Source organism: Electrophorus electricus, chromosome 11, assembly GCF_041902795.1.
Source record: "Electrophorus electricus isolate QZ-2024a chromosome 11, ASM4190279v1, whole genome shotgun sequence".
Classification (NCBI taxonomy): Eukaryota; Metazoa; Chordata; class Actinopteri; order Gymnotiformes; family Gymnotidae; genus Electrophorus; species Electrophorus electricus.
This window is the reverse complement of record NC_137507.1, coordinates 28,048,565-28,065,768: the sequence shown is the minus strand read 5'-3', so window position 1 is coordinate 28,065,768 and position 17,204 is coordinate 28,048,565. Positions and strand designations below refer to the sequence as shown.

The 17,204-nt window shown below is 41.6% G+C and overlaps 1 protein-coding gene across 1 annotated transcript in view; it reads left to right on the top strand.

Moving 5' to 3' along the window:
- The first annotated feature begins 6,316 nt into the window (after positions 1-6,316).
- piezo2b (piezo-type mechanosensitive ion channel component 2b) overlaps positions 6,317-17,204 on the top strand; it is a 64,954-nt gene continuing 54,066 nt past the window's right edge. Inside the window, exons 1-3 of the mRNA XM_081722976.1 lie at positions 6,317-6,975; positions 12,655-12,750; positions 16,517-16,642. Coding sequence (XP_081579102.1) covers positions 6,912-6,975; positions 12,655-12,750; positions 16,517-16,642 — 286 coding nt within the window. The 5' untranslated portion in view covers positions 6,317-6,911. The remainder of the gene's footprint in view (positions 6,976-12,654; positions 12,751-16,516; positions 16,643-17,204) is intronic.

The following is a 17,204-nucleotide window of genomic DNA, read 5'->3' as shown; positions in this document are numbered from 1 at the left end:
TTCTTAGGACTCTTTATTGATGTATATCAGATTATATCACATTATGTAGTTAATTAGAGAAAATGAAGTTTTGTTTTCTCGACACCTCAATAAAATGACTCTGTGAGCATGAGAAAACATTGTTTTATATGCCATGATAATGAAATAATAATCACGGTAAAACGGAGTAAAAAACAATGCACACCCATGGCACTTTAGGACTTCCATATGTATGAGATCCTTTGTCTGGATGTCATCTTAGAGGATAATATAAAAAAGTTACAATCCAAGCCTTACAGTAGTAATAATTATAATCATACTTATATTTCTTAATAATATTTTCATTCTTTAGGGTACGTCATACATCATGTGCGGATGAATGCTGTATATTCTGCATGGATCTATAATAAATATTATTAGGAAGGAAGTTGTACTTCCACATCTCTTTATCAATTAATTATAAAAGTAGAAAGCAGCTTTATTAAATTAGTTACTTCAGCGCCACTGTAAGATCTCCATGTTATGAATGGTTCAACTGACTCAGCTTTTATTCCAGTAGAGGGCACCGGTGTATTTCCCAACTCTGTGCGTGTGTGTGTGTGTGTGCGTGTGCGTGTGTGTGTTTGTGTGTGTGTGTGTGTGTTTGTGTGTGTGTGTGTGTGTGTGTGTGTGTGTGCATGCGTGCACATCAGGCCCTTTGTGGAATGTATTACATCTGTTCACCATACTTCAGAGCACATATTTCTTGGGACAGTTCTCATTTTTGGTTGCCTGTCCCTGGCTGGAGCTATCTCCAGAAATGTTCCCGTTTTTCATTGTGAACTGAAAACACGCAGAAAGTCCTAAGAAAGTTCTGCTAGCAGGGCAGACGGGCTGACGTCTGGCGTGCTTGTTTTTCCAGCAGATGGGGCTGGCGGTCACTGCCCACTGCCACCATTTCTCTGCCTAGATTTACAAAATACCTCTGCGTAAAACTCCACCAGAGGCGTCAAGTGAGTCCACGACAAACGTCTTTTCAAGACTTGAATGTAAGTTACCGTGCAATTGTAACGCGAGGTGGCCCGAGTGCCGCAGGGTGAGGGGCAGGACGCACAGACGCAGGACGCACTCACAAGCATCACACACGATTAATATAAACAAGAAACAGTTAACATTAAACACGGATAAAGAGAACATTACATCCACAATGACCAACACGCTACACACCAGGTTCAGGTGTGCAGGTGTGGCCATAAACAGATCCTCCCACTACACGTGGCTGGCCAAACCACGTGATTCGCGGGAGGCGAGCGTTCCGTGACAGCAATCTACAAATAGTGCAGTATTTTTAAAAACTTTTCAGTCATCCATATATAACAAATGGCATAGTAATAAACTCTACTGATTATTTTCTTTACTGAGTGTTCCATAGTTACCATACCTTCACTCACCACGTGGGGGCTACTGTATGATTTTTTGACACGGTTTATAACGCTTTATCAGTCAGCCAGTTTAATACAGTCCATCAGTCTCTTCCATAGGTTAAACCATTGGATATTTCAATGATATATTGACTGTCCAACTGGAAATGTCACCATACTTGTATGATTACTTGTATGATTCAATTTACTCAATAGTTCACCTGCCTTGCATTTTAACTCCTGTTTTGTCCAGTCAGCAGAGTGCTTGGAGTTGAGATTGCCATATAATTCAATTAATCACAGCATAGTTTCCCTTAAACGCAGCCCATCAGAGCCTCTTACCAAAACGGAACAGGTATCTTAATGTAATCAGAGTCATTTGGATTATTTGCCAGTATACATTCCCTGGAGGCAGGAGACTGAAGCCAGACAAGCAGGTCTGTTTATTAAAGAATAATATGAATATGAGATATGGAATTCCACTCCAGACGCATTACACAAAATTCCTCAGCCTGGTTTCGGTGGGAAATGGTTAATGAATGTTATTGCTATTGAAAAGTTCCACACAGTGGGGAACTTTTCAACTTTTCAATAGCAATTGATTTCATTTATTCAATTTGGAGTTGGCTTGCATATCTTAATGTACATTGTTAGTGAAAAATATCCCAGAAAAAGAAACACTCTATCATTCTATCATTGAACTCTGTGTGTGTGGGGGTGTGTGTGTGTGTGTGTGTGTGTGTGTATTTAGTCACTATATATATTATGAGTAAACAATGGTAATGTTTTCTTCATACCATCAAAATTGTTGGCCTTAATTGTTTGAAACCATCTAAATCAGTGAAGAAGGTTGACCGGCCTGTGAAATCTCCTCCTGAGCTTATCAGTGCCAAGGTTTTGCAGCTTATCAGTGCCGAGGTTTTTGTCTCTTTTCATAGTAATTATCTCTGCTTCCTCTGAAGGTTGATTTCAGGTCAGATCCCTTTATTCAGTAACATTCTCTCTTCTTTTAAGTAAACCTGTATACTAAGCTGTTTCATGTTTGTGCTGAAGCTAGAGTTGTGCTCGAGTCATATAGCAGGGTGTGGTGAGACGCTCGAGTCCTTGAACTGTGTTAAAAGCCTTGCGCAGCAAAATCTTAATTGCAGATTTGCATAGTGTAATGGCTTCAGTAATGCAGGGCAGGATGGATATATCCTGCCTATGGAAACTTAAACAGGACGTCATAAATGTTTTAGGGACAATGATGGCGATGATGAAGATGTCGATGGTGATTACGACGATGGGACGTGTGGCAAGAAGAGCCCAGGGAAGTCACGTTCGCCGTCTTGCAGGGGTTATTCAGACGTCGGATCTTTACGAGTGCTCATAGTCCACCATAGTGCGACTCCCCCTGTTAAACTTCAGTAGGAAGACTACAGAGACGTGATTCAACATAAGACATGAGAGCCCTCAAAACCTATGTGGTTTAGGAACCCACTTGGTTATGGGACTAGTGGAAATCATGTGTATTAATAGCAACCTCTTGAATTCACATTTTCTTTTGTATGTTTTAAAATATCCTTAACATTTTTACTAAGAGCTTTTGTTCTGAGATACCAGAGACATACTTCCATTACACAACAATAAAATGTCTGGATTTGTTAACCCTTTGTTTTACATGAATGCCATTAATGGGCACTCTCAACACACATCCTCTTATATAGACAGATCCGTTATGATGTGTTTTGTAGCTAATCATTTTCAATGAATGCCTTTTTCTGTCTCTACCGTTAAATGAAATCCTTGCGTTCAATCATCATGACGTTCGGGGAAGACAAAACTATGGGTAGATCAAAAGGCCTTTTGATGGGAGGGGTTTCCAGAGAGAAGGGGAGGGGTTTCTCGATAGAAGGGGAGGGGTTTCAAGAGAGCATCATCCATTTTTTCCTGAAAGCTTAACTCAGCAGCTCTTGAATTATAAATAAAAGACGGCTATTTCCTGTTTCCTGTCTGTTAGTCACAAGGACTGGGGCCTTTGGACAATAGTCATAAAAAAACAACTATGGACATCCATCAATAGGTGCCACTTTGCTCTGTATTGATTGACTGTGTGCCAGTCAGGCATCACTGCCAGTTCTGAAGTAACCGATGAGTGAAGTAACTCTGACTAACATGCAGGTAGTGAGGTGATACTGCTGTTGTACACAAATCAGCCATGGCCCTCTGCTGTTCATGCTGATGGTCTGAATCCTGATTAGTTCACTGGGGATGGGATCATTGGCTGCGGGCTGCATTTCATGGTTGGTTGGAGCGTTACCTTCCATGCAAACTGGTCAGTGTCAACGTACTAAGTCGACAAACATCACAAATCCACCAGGAGATAAAAAGAAAATTCTGTATAAATGGCAGCCATGCATGTACTGGGACCTTTGACGTCGGTCCACCTGGAGATACTTTGCTTTCCATGTTTTGCTGGAGGCAGAAACCATCAGTTACAATCGAACCCCTGAGCTCTTCAGTTCTGTCCAGTTTTCTGACTGCTATGATGCTAAATGAAATTCAACTACACAGTGAAATCCATCTACGTATTATAAGCCATGAGGAATCTGTTAGACACTAAAGGTAATTGAGAGGTTAGGCACCGTAGAATAACTGCTTTTCATGAAAAAAAGGGATAATGTAATTCTATGAAAGTGATTCTTTAGTAGGTTTAAAACAATGTATAAGCAACACTACACAATGTCAGTGCTCTCTTTGTAGTCCAAACCATTAGTGGCCCATTTAACATGAGTGAAATGTATTATGGATGGGGTTTTAACAAACTTTGCATCAGGCTACAGTGAGCCTAATTTGTTACCTTGAATAAGTAAAAGCCATTAAACATATTGTAAAGTAAATTAGTAATATAGAGGAAATTAGTAATGTAAAGTACATTATGTAGAAATAATAATCAATGGGCAAGTTATCCAAATCTGGTGCAGCAATTTAGTCCAAGATTAGGCTTAATCTATTTCAATAAAGTCATTTGAAATTATTGGCATTTGTGGAAATTAATAAAGTACAGAAAATAGACATAATAGGATTTTAATATTATATATTAAATATTATATATTTGATAGTATTATAATATTATATAAATTATAATACATATTATTCAATTATTAATATAATTGTAATATTATTTTGTTTTGGGCATAAATAAACTTACATAAAATTATATACTGTAAGACAATTTAGATATTTTCTTCTTTCTCTTTAAAAAAAAAATTATATTTGTTGGTGCAAGCTGGATGAGCTGAGGTGTTGGTGTTTTGTTGTTTTGTTGTATTGTCGTATTGGTGTTTTGTTGTATTGGCGTATTGGTGTTTTGTTGTATTGGTGTTCTGGTGTATAGCTGTATTTGTGTTTTGTTGTATTGGTGTTTTGTTGTATTGGCGTATTGGTGTTTTGTTGTATTGGCGTATTGGTGTTTTGTTGTATTGTCGTATTGGTGTTTTGTTGTAATGGTGCTCTGGTGTATAGCTGTATTTGTGTTTTGTTGTATTGATGTTTTGTTGTATTGTCGTATTGGCGTTTTGTTGTATTGGTGCTCTGGTGTATAGCTGTATTTGTGTTTTGTTGTATTGGTGTGTCGTATCGGTGTATTGCTGTATTGTAGTATTGGTGTATTGGTGTACTGGTGTATTTGTGTTTTGTTATATTGGTGTGTCGTATCGGTGTATTGCTGTATTGCTGTATTGTAGTACTGGTGTACTGGTGTACTGGTGTATTGGTGTATTTGTGTATTGGTGTATTGTTGTACTGGTGTATCTGTGTATTGATGATTTGTTGTGTTGGTGTATTTGTGTATCGGTGTATTAGTGTTTTGCTGTATTGCTGTATTTGTGCATTGTTATATTGGTGTATTGTTGTACTGGTGTATCTGTGTATTTGTGTTTTGTTGTATTGGTGTATTTTTGTTTTGCTGTAATGGTGTATTTGTGTATTGGTGGGGTTTTTTTTTTAGTATTAGTGTGTTTTGTAAAAACTGCTAATATCCTGGGACCTTCATGCACCAGTCTGTAAAGTAGTGACACAGAATAGTACAAAAAGCAAAAAACTTCCAGTGAGTAGTAGTTCTGTGGGCAGGAATGAGAATGGACAGACTGGTTTGAGCTGAATGGAAGGCTATGGTAACTCCATAGACCACACTTTACAATCGTGGTGAGCAGAAAAGCATCTTAGAATATACGTTCTGGTGGACTGTGAGACGGACTGGCTACAACAACAACTGTTGACCACATCGGTTTCCAATACTGTCAACCATGCCCAGAAATAAAGGCTTGCAAAGATGCAGGGTGTCTGACACTCGGGAAGACTGGATTTGATCAAACGTTGGAGAAACCTTATCTAGACCCAAGAATCTCACCTTTTATTTTTTTTGATGACCCAAACCACTGATGGTAGGGTCAGTTTGTCAAAAACAGCGTGAAAACGTAGAACTAACTTGCCTTGTGTCAAAGGTCCAGGCAGCTGCACGGAATGTTTATATCTTTATTTTTATAATATATTACATTTATAGTGACTTATAAACTTCCTTTAAAAACATTCGTGTGAATAAAGCAGGTCCGGAATATTTGCAAAAACAAATGTGCTTTTACTTGTCAGATGGGCCTTCGCAGAGCCCCAGACTGTCAGCCTTAGGAGATTCTTTTCCTCTTCTTTCACCATCCTTGGCTCGGGTGACTAATACAGGGGATTTGAATTATCCCCTGGAAAATAATGTGGTCCAAAACTTGATTCTGCATTAGCCCGTATTAATTAAATAAATCTTGCTGTCAGACAGACTAAGCAATAATCTTCCTTGAATTTTAAATGAAGCTTCGGAGTGGAAGTACCTCGGAGACCTTTAGTCCCGCCTCGCAGACCTTCTCGCTGCACGTGAAGTGGTTTGCTACTGGGCTCTGGGTGGGCAACATTTGTGCCCGTGCAGATCTGGACTTTTGACCGAGGTGCGCGGTGCGTCGTCTCTGAAACGGAGTCCAGAAAATATGTGACATTTTATGTGGCATTAAAAAGGAGTTAAAAATGTTTGCCCGATGCTAACCTACAAACAGTGACCTTTTTTTCCGTGAATCGAGCGCATCAAGTGAGCGGAGCAAAGGACCGACGGATAACTTCTTGACCGCGAGGCGCTCTACCCGGCAGCACGAAATAACGGAGAACGGAAGCGCACGCGTAATAAAAGGTTTTTGCTATACTACTGATCGTGATTAGTAGACTATGCTGTTCTCGTGTATCTTCATTTTGCCACAGTAGGCTATCACTTGAAACAAAGGTATGACCCTAAGTGAAGTCTGCAGACCGAGAAAGTCGTTCGTTTGGGTGCGCGAGCTCGGACTGCAACCGGGGAACGGGAAATAAATCGGTGCGCTTACGGGACGCATGTAAGCGCGCTCAGAGAGACGCGCGCATGATGAGGAGAGACCGGAGACGCACATTTCTGAACGGGACCGTGGACCTTTCCGTCGGACGTTACTGAGCTGAGCTGCGTGACAGAGCTCACGGGCGATGGCGTCTGAGGTTGTGTGCGGACTGGTGTTCAGGCTGTTACTGCCATTCTGCCTCGCAGCAGGTGAGTGAGTACTAAACCCTCAGATGGAAACAGTGATTATATCTGTTTTTTGTTGTTTTTGTATCCTCTTTGTTTCTTGTCGTTTGTGTACACTGTTGCTGAAGCTCGGAATTCTCCCCCGGGATGTATAAAGTACCGTCTACCTGTCTGTTCGTGATGGGACCGTTTAGGGGTCTTTTGGTCTGTTAACCTGAAAAAGTCAACCACTAAACATAGTCTAAGTGTTGCTGTCGCTGCGTGAAGGTGCCAGTAAAATGTATTTATGCCCAAACAAATAAACAAACAAACAAAAATCCCAATAAATACTACAACATAAGTCACGGAGCGTGTTTGGCGAGCGCGCCTGAGGCTCGTGTTCCTCCACGCGGAGCTGCGCAGTGCCGCACTGACAGCTGAATGTGAACCTTGTTTCAAGCTCTTTACGTTTGGAGGGTGTTCAGGATTAAAAGACAGTGCTGGAGAAAAGTCTTGATGCTCGTGCAGGATCAGAGGTATGGCTACTGGATGTTGGATAGGACCGAATGCATCGGAGGCGTCTAACCCAACAACAGGTATAGCGGTCATAATGTCCACATACAAGCAACCATTATGCTTTAGTGTTCACACCGATTATTACAAAGTACTTTTTCTTCTTCTCAGAAAAATGTCAAACTAGCTTATTGTACCCAAGCGGTTGTTCCTTAATTATAATTATTTCTTGCTAATGTGCATTCACCTTATTTTAAAGAAAAGGCCGGTTTTATGTATATACATATATATAGTAATTGTACAGCTGTTAGTTTAAGTTAGTAAACAGGTACAATCTAACCACAGGTACAATCTGACTACAACACAGTCCTTTGTTATTTGATAAGAGTTATAAGAACAAAAAAGCAGTAGCAGGCTAGAGGTTATATATAGAGGGTATATATAGAGGTTATATATAGAGGGTATATATAGAGATTATGTATAGAGGGTATATCTAATGATGCCACAATACTGTAAATAATCTTTAATCTTTTAAACAACTCAAGATTAGGTAAAATATGTAGGACATATATGGGTAACATAGAAAGATGTAATATTAATAATATAATGTAGCATACAATGTAATATTTGTGATATTAATCATGTCCTCCAGTTCCCAATGACTTAAGGCTAGAATCAGACTTGATAATACAATCATAAAAATGTGGGGTCAAAGGCATGAAGTCCAGGATAGGATGTATCAGGATATTATCATATTCACAGTTCTTGTTATTGTGTACCCCAGAAATGTAGTATTGACGTTTATTGAGCGGTTTCTGTCACTGGGTGGTTTTGGTCACACAGACTCTAACAGCAGATTCACAATGTATGTGCCAGTAGTGCAGTGTTAGTGAACCTGAAGTCTGCCTGTTGTTTGATCTGAAAAGTCGTGTGTTTTCTTTTATTATTTTAACCTCTGTATTTATTTATTTTTTTATAACCCATCAGGCATCAGTTGGCCAGCACTACGTCTTAAATGTAAATGTGATAATGCAGCTGACATCATTTGATAAACAGGTGACCACAACCAAAGAGAATTAACTTCACGATACCCCTAATACTCAAACTCTCCGGGCGTGAGACACCAGCAGCATGGCGCGTTCCCTCCAAAAGAGCCACTCAGCACTGCAGGCCCGTAATGTATCGCCGGACCGCTGCAGGAGTCTGTTCTTTTTCCTCAGAAAGCAGTCCTGAGAAGCTAAGGGAGCATCCCCATTAATCGCTGGAAAGTCGTTTTAACCGCATGAATTAATAATGCGGCATCGGAGGAGAGAAAAATGGGCAGTGCCATTATCGTAAACACACCTTTAATATTTGATGACTGGAGGTTTTGTAAGTGGTGATGATCAGAGGTCAGTCACAGGAATGTTCCGTGGAAACTGGAAAAAAAAAAAAAAAAACATGACAGAGATGACAGGACGCGTACAAGCACAATGAAGACAAATAGAACACAGAGACCCGTGAGATGCGATGGCTCGCGTGAGAATTTTTAACATTATTTATGATGATGAGATATCTATACTGAGGCGCAATTTATTGTGAAATACACAGGACATGACACCATTTACCCCAGAAGTACAATAATGGACAGATGATTGTAATTGATAGAGAATGCTCAAAGTAATTCATTATAACACCCTGAGATGGTGTTTGTGTTAATTGTGCGTTCCATAGTTTACAGGCAGTGAGACATTTGGGCTAAACTGAATTTAAGTTAAATACCGAGATAATGCAGTGGGACTGGCTTGATGGCAGCGTTGTTTGTTTGTGGACTGCAGTAGTCTGAAGACTGCGTTTATCAGCACGGCTGTAAACGTACTGCTACTTCCTCATGTACGGTAGTGTGCTCAATGTTAATTGACTGTACATATATGTTTGCTCTGTCTGCGTAAAACATATCAAGGTCGGCCTTTTTAAACATGTGGTTTAATATGTCAGTTCATTTGATGTTGATGTTTAAGTCTTAGAGACCTGTGCAAAGGTCAAATCATAATCAGTAATGGTTCCTGGACGTGGATGTGACAGAAATGTTCTTAGGCCACATGACTGTAAATGCAAAGGTCACTTTCCCTTTTCAACAGGCGTTAATTTCTCCCGCCGGCTTGACGTATCGCCGATCAGATTAGTCGCTTAGTCTGAGTTGACCCGTTGGGTTATTCTGATCAAAGCCGCCCGATACTCTGAAGCCACTGCTGTTTTGTTCAACGCTTCTCGACCGGACTCTGTTTATTACAACAGTCATAGCCTGCATAGCCAACAGTCATAGCCGGTTCTCAGAGAACCGGATTATTATGTAACAGGTTTTGGAGTTGGGCTACTACGTTTGCAAATGCTGCATGTCGAGAGTTGGGTCAATGGAGATCTGCCTGCTCAGGCTTTTGATCCGAAGCACAAACGTGGCCCGTACATGAAACCCCCGAGACCCAGTCCAAACCAGGCCTACCAGTGCTGTCTGAAGTGCTTCCTGTTTTTGTTCCTGACTAAGCAGGCTGACTCACACACAGATGCAGAGCCTCCGAGACGTGGTTTTACCGAGCCTCGCTCGGCTGCTGTACGAGCCGACGGACTGGCAACGCAAACGCTTTACAAACGCGTAGCACTCCTGGAAGAGGGGAGCTGCTCTTCATAACCTAAAAAAAGGGCATCTCTATGAGCAAATGAGCATATGTGCACACAGGCAATAGGCTGCTTGTACTGAGTTTAAGTAGAGAGAGAGAGAGAGAGAGAGAGAGAGAGAGAGAGAGAGAGAGAGAGAGAGAGAGAGAGAGAGAGAAAAGGAGAGGAAATATGCTCCAGTAGGTAATGAGAGTTTTGAATTTGAAGTTTTGCACTGCATATGAGCTCTCTTCAGTAAGGCTTATTTACAGGGTAGATAATATACACCTCATCCCCTCTCTGTCCTGTGGCACATGGAGGATACAAAACAGCTGTAGGTAATTAAAGATTAAAGATAAGGCCATTTTACACATCACACTGTATTTAGACCTGGTCTGGCCATGCAAAGGTACGCGCAGACACCTTGATCTGATTAAACTAAACAGTGATGAGGAACTAATTGGTGAATGTGAGTCCATGCGACTGCTACAAAAAAGGGGGATAAATTATTGTAATATGATTGTATACAACCATACGAAATATGATTGTAATAAATTTAAACTTCACATTGCTTAGTTGCCACATGGGCCCATTTGCCTAAGCAGTGTCTGAGTGTTTCCCTCGGGTCAAATTCTCCTCTTTGTCTTTGTGTTTCTGGTATTTGTCTCTGCTTCCATTCTTTTACAGCTGGATTAAACATCTGTTGTGATTATATATGTATGTTTAATGGTTTCCATAATGCTATTTAGTGGGTGCTTATTTCCTATTTTAACCTCATTAGTTTTGTAGTTGTTGTTTTTTTTCCACTTTACAACGTTGTTTAGGAAATTCCTTATGTCTGTCTGAGGAAAGAATCGACCCAAGTTCATTTTAGCCGCTCTAACATGGCTAACAATGAATGAACCTGAGTATTGTCAGAAACTGTTACTGCAAATAACTTTACAACTTTGACTTTACATGTCTCAGTTGTGGTCTGACATTAACATTGTTTTAAATTTGTTTTTATTAGACACTTAAACATAACATATTTAAACATTAAACATGTTAAATATTTGCTAAAACAGTAACATTGTTTTATGATATGTTTTTAATATAAGTTTGACAAATATATGTGTGTTTATGAATTTAAATATGTTTTTAGTGTTGGTGATTTTTTTCTTCCAAAAACAATTTATGAAAACGTAAACTCGCCTGAACATAACAGAGCTCCAAACTGCCTGTTTGGGTATAAAGACGTGGACTTGGCGTAGACTTCACTTCACTGGTGCCGCTTCCCTGTTTATCAGTGGGTTTGACGGGAGTCGGCCCCCAAAACTCTTCTGCATAGCGTGGTTATTCGCCATTGTCTGCAGTTTTAGTTGTATTTTATGTTGTTATGTAATTGCTTTTGGGCTTTAAACGTTTGCTGATGGAATGGCAGTAGGTTTAGTTTTGGCGCGTAGTTTAGTCTCTGCACTGGGTGGTAACTGGATTTACAGCAGAGTGTTTCTTTAACTAACAGTCCACACGCTTCCTGCTTAACAATAGCTACAAGCTGCAGATTGATGGAAACATTGTTACGCTGTCGAAATTCACTAAATCGCCAATATCAGTTGATTGAGTCCATGAAAATCCCCTTTACAGAATAACACTGCACTGTCTTAAGTATGTTCCTATTCTCATCTGAACACATAGACAACCACCTACTCCAGTCTGAAGAAAATATGTGTGTCCAAAAAAAATTAATTCTTATAAAATTTGATATAAAATTTGCTCATATATCCTGTTTAAATGAAGCTATGTGTTCATTTCTTTATTTTTGGCAGATGTAGTTTATTTCCTTGTCGATACCTGCTGCTGGGCTTGGATTGATATGTTGGAGGTATAGCCTTTGTAACTTCAAATATCAGTGTTACAGACCTTCATACACTGATCAGTCCTGTTCAGACACAGCTGCACACTGGGAAGGTTTACTGCGGATTTGGTAGATTTTCACTCTCTGAGATGAATGTTGTGTTTCTCTTTTATCCTCATTCCAAAACATGGTAGTCATAAAATGAATGTTTTGCTGCAAGGAAAATAATAACTAACCGTTGCTGTGACACAGGGGCTTTATTTGGGCCATAACTCTTCTTCTCACGTTTGAATTCTTTACTTTGGTTCGGGCTATCGGGATCATTTGTTTGACTTATCTTAATCTAATCTCTGCCTTTAACTGCTTTGTATTCAATTTCCATTTTCTTTCCCCTTTTCTTTATCCTGCAGCCTTGTCCCAGGAAGACCCCGGAATGAGTGTGGAATATCACCCTGTCACACACGTCATAGCATTGCGCCTCTGTTCAGAGCGCTACAGAAGAAGCTCTTATGTTTGTTACGATTTTTAAGACTTTTATTAACATCTCACGCCCTCAAAAAACCCCACAAATGACAGCTTGGCCCTGGAGAGCCATCCTCCACCCACGTGAAGCTTTGTTTAGACAGCTTGTGTATGACATCATGGCGCTTCCCTCCGTGTAACCCCTGTGCCGCATGGTCTTGTGTGTTCTCTCTCTCTCCCTCTCTCTCTCTCCCTCTCTCTCGCTCTCTCTCTCCCCACAGCATGCTTGTGCAGGTACAACGGCCTCTCCCTCGTCTACCTCATCTACCTCCTGCTCATCCCGCTGTTTCCTGAGCCCTCAGGCCCCACCATGCAGGGTAAGGGTCGCCCCCGGCTCACCGCACGCATCGCGGCCCTGCCGCTGGGATGGAAGGAAACCTGTGTTCCGTGTTCTGTGCGTCAAGAGAGGCGCCGTGGCTGGCTTCACTTTGGCCAGGCTGATGCGAGCCGGTGTGCAGATCCCGAAACCTTTGCTTTAAGATATAAATGAGTGAAGCGCAGGCTTTAGGTACGTTTAGAGTAGCTAAGGTGCTCTTCCTTCTGAGACACAGTCAACAGAGTTCTAATGAAAGAGCTGACATATTTATTTGGATTTCAAATGAATTTCCTTCCGCTTCATTCCTGGCGCTTTTTTTTTTTTCACTCTTTTTTTGCCGCGTGCACCTCACTCATGTGCAAACTGTGTTTGTACACAATCCCACATACATTTCCACTCTTGTGAATCATTTATGTAAGAAACTTTAGCTCGAGGGTTTGGCAGCACGCCTGGACGCTCATCATAAAGATTTAACGTGCGTCAAAGTGCGACGGAAAGAGATTTCCAGAGACGGGCGACGTCCAGAGGAGGTCAAGAGGAGGTCAGGAGGAGGTCAGGGACGTCGCCGCCACAGTCTCTCCTGGAGCAGGGAGCGATTGCATGAAGACGCGAGTTGCTAAAGTGGTCCACTTACATCCTCATCAATAGTTAAAGAGTCCCGCCCCAACCGCGCAGGAAATGCACTCTGGCATCCGCGTTTGTGAAGGCAGCGCAAAGGCTTGCGTGGTCGCGAAATACCTGGAAATGGTGGTGCAGCCTGAACCATCACGACAGAAGGCTCAGAGGTGATAATAACCGCCATCGTACTGGATAGCTGTCTGTTTCCTTTGGTTAAGTGTACAGGATCACTGTGGAAATTCTGCGCATCCATACTATTTCTGAGAGAGAGGAAGAGACTGAGTCAAAGAGAAAAACACACACACCGGTGAAACGCGACAGCTCCAATGCTCACCGTACACTCTACATTAGTAATCTACTGGAATATCAGTCAGATTCAGTAGGTCGTGTGATGCCATTTGTAGGGTGTATTTTGAGTACCTCACAGGTTGCTTAAAAAACACATGCACACACGCACGTATGCACACACGCCACATTCAGACTGCAGACAGTTCGATGTTTACTCAGCATTCAAACCAATTTGACCACTGTTGAATGAGCACTTGAAACTGGAACAAATGTTTGATACCCTTCTGTTCCAGGTTGTTTTCCGTAAGCCTTACAGAAGTAATATTTGAGAGTCACGTGCTGCTAATGGCTTCCCGGGTCACAATAGCGTGTCCTGGTCGGTTTTGTGGAGAGTTTTTTTTTTTTTTTTTTTTTTTTTAATGGTGATATTTTCAAGCTGTCAGCTCTTGCGGTCCAGAAGCTGTGGGAGGATGTACTGATACTTTTGAACATTATAGCCAGCCAGGTTTGAAGATGAAGGTGATAGATGAAGAGGAACAGGTGTTGGCCATTCAGACTTCGTTTAAATTCTGGATCAAATTAAACTGACAGTGAAAACACCTCTGTTTAGTCTAAGACCAGCCCTGAAGATTAACCCACCAAACTGTTTTCTTCTTGTAGCAGTTATTTATACATTGCGCCGGATAATGGTATCTGGTAGATGACAGTGCCAAGTATATACAGAACAAGACAGATGGAGAGACATTGGCATTCTCTATTGCCCCACAACTCAGCGTATATTAATATATTTCAAAATACATGTATTTCAGATGTGACTTTTTTCAGAGTTTGCATGCTGACATGTTGAAGCCTTAAGATTCTTTAGCGGACCAGATCCTCTGATGTCATGTATGTGATGTAAACACACCGGTGGGTTCTGATAGGTGTGACAGCAGGCGACTGAGATTACTGTCCCTGTCTCAGGCAGGCGAGGAGACGGCTTGCCGCACAGGACACTGGGCAAGAATAGGTGCAGGGCGTAGATCGTATGCAGAGCACAGAATGAACACAAACTAGCACATACATAAGCAAACACACACACACACACACACACACACACACACACACACACACACAGAGCACACACGCATGGAAGCATTTATTTACAGCGTTTCACACAGGCCGTGGCAGATCAGCGGAGACACATAGACAGAAGAGCAAACACATGACAGACTTTAAAGATGAAACCAGACATTCTGGATATACTATTACAGATGGGGAAAGTGATATAGTAATAACTCTCTTTACAAGCTGTTCTCTATCATATGTCCCTGCAGTATGAGCTCAGGTGCAAGGATGGTTTTTATTTTAGCCAGCCTATTACACACGTTGGGAAGTATGTACGAACTAAAATAACCATTAATTGGCCTGTTGCCCTTTTATTTTAATTCCGTACTCTTTCAATGAGGGGTACCAGAACATTTAAAGCTGCATTTAAATTTGTCAGTGTGAACACATCAAACTGCATTGTAGCATTAAGTGAAGAAATGTGCAATTTGTTGGAATATTTTTGAATGGCATTTGCAACACAAAGAATGCAGAGTTAATTGCATGAAGTCAATCTGGTTTCAGCTTCAGTTATTACCTGAGAACTAATAGAGTAGAACAGAAAAGAATAGAACTGAATAGAATAGCATTCTGTATTGTGGTGTGTCTCCAGTGTTTCTTGTCTACTCATAAAAAACGTTTGCGTGTTGCAAGTTTTGTTGCATATTCCACATTCCTCGCTAACTAAGCAAGAAAACGTTATGACGTTTGACCGCAGCATGGAAACCCTCACATAGCCTGTCGCGCACGCGGTCTGACTGTATGAGTTCACGTGGGAAAGCACTAGCCTTCTCCTCGTCGCGCTCGCGTTCGCGTGGGACTGGGTACTGCTCTCCACGGGGTGGCACGCTGGGCCTCAGCCTCGCCGTCCCCCCGGTAACCGCCGGGGCCAGGCACGAGGTCTGATCACCCCGGATCGCTTCAGCTCCGGAGTTTACAAAGCGCAGCTCGAGCCAGGCCCGTGTCCGGTTTGAGTCTCTGAACTGGACACGGTGTTCCCTCGCGAAGTGCTTCAGGACTTTGTAAAGCTTTAGAGATTTAGTTGCAGGGAGAAAATAGAAAAGCCATGAGAATTCGTACCAACAGTACAGTGACTGCGAATGTTATTGGATAATTGGGGTATTTACATTAATTAAAGCTCCGTGTGGTGTTATTAACCTTGCCGTGGATGTACACATTAAACAGGGTGTAGCTGCGAAAACGCTTCGTTTGAGCTTGATCAACTCCAAACGCAGAAGGGAAGCGGCCGGGGTCGATACGCTTTAGCGAGCCCAGCAGAAACGCTAACCCGGAGCAGGCACACATCTGTCGAGCAGGGTCAGCACCCCAGCCACTGTGCGCAGCTCTGCCAGTCAGCCATAGCTGCTCCATAAAGGCCCACACACGCCACAGCTGGAGTCTGGCGAATGTCATGTCATGCTGGGAGTCTCTAGCTTTACCTGCGGGACCTGGACACTCATCAGACAGACGACCGTCACACAACCTCTAAAGAGATGTGGTTCGGCTATTTTGAAGTTTCTGTGAATTCTTTGTATTGTCTTAAACGAGCTGGATATCACTGTTAGTATGGAATAAATGGGTTTATTTATTAATTTGTCTGGGTTTTTTTGTTGCCAATCTGATGACCTAACATGACCTCTGTTATGTATATTAGTTGTTTGGTGACTGTATTACTTATTACATGTATTTTTCAATAAGTTATTCAGTGACTGTTAAAGTTGCTTTTGGCTAAGAGGCGGAATATCCTTGGTCCTAACATTGCTGTAACCCTCCAGGCCACACGGGGCGCTTGTTGAAGTCCCTGTGCTTCACCAGTGCAACCTTCCTCCTGTTCCACGTCATCTACCAAATCACCGTCAACAGCCTGCTGGCAGGGAACGCCATCAACACCGGCTTCAACTGTGAGTCCCTCAAGTTGTCGAGTGTGATTCGCAACCAAACACACAACATCTCAGTGGAGTGTGCCTAGTCTGCTTATGGGTGAAATGACAGATGTCTTCCAGTTTCTGAAGAGCATTGCAATATTTAAGAGATCAAATTGATGCTAGTTGAGTTAATTGATGCTCGTTGAGTTAATTGATGCTCGTTTGATTCTTTTAGTCACATTCTCTTTTGTGAAAAACCCCTCAGCTTTGCACAGACAGATGCTGAGTCAGCCTGGTCACAGGAAGGGTACTAATAAGGGTACTGAGAACAGGCCGGTAAAAGTACCAGTGTTAGTAAGACATTTTCTTTGCCAGATAATTTCAGACTGTTACGGATTTTTTTAAAGACTTCTGGTAAAAATCTGTCCTAACATATACACAGGTACTTGCTATCTCATAATTAGAGATGATACATAGGTGGTCATATATTATAAAATATATGGAACATTTGGTAGAATGTAGTGGTAATATGTGCTAAAAAGCTGCCTTCAAAATATTTGTCACTGGTACAAATGAGGCATCATGAGAAAGAATGAGG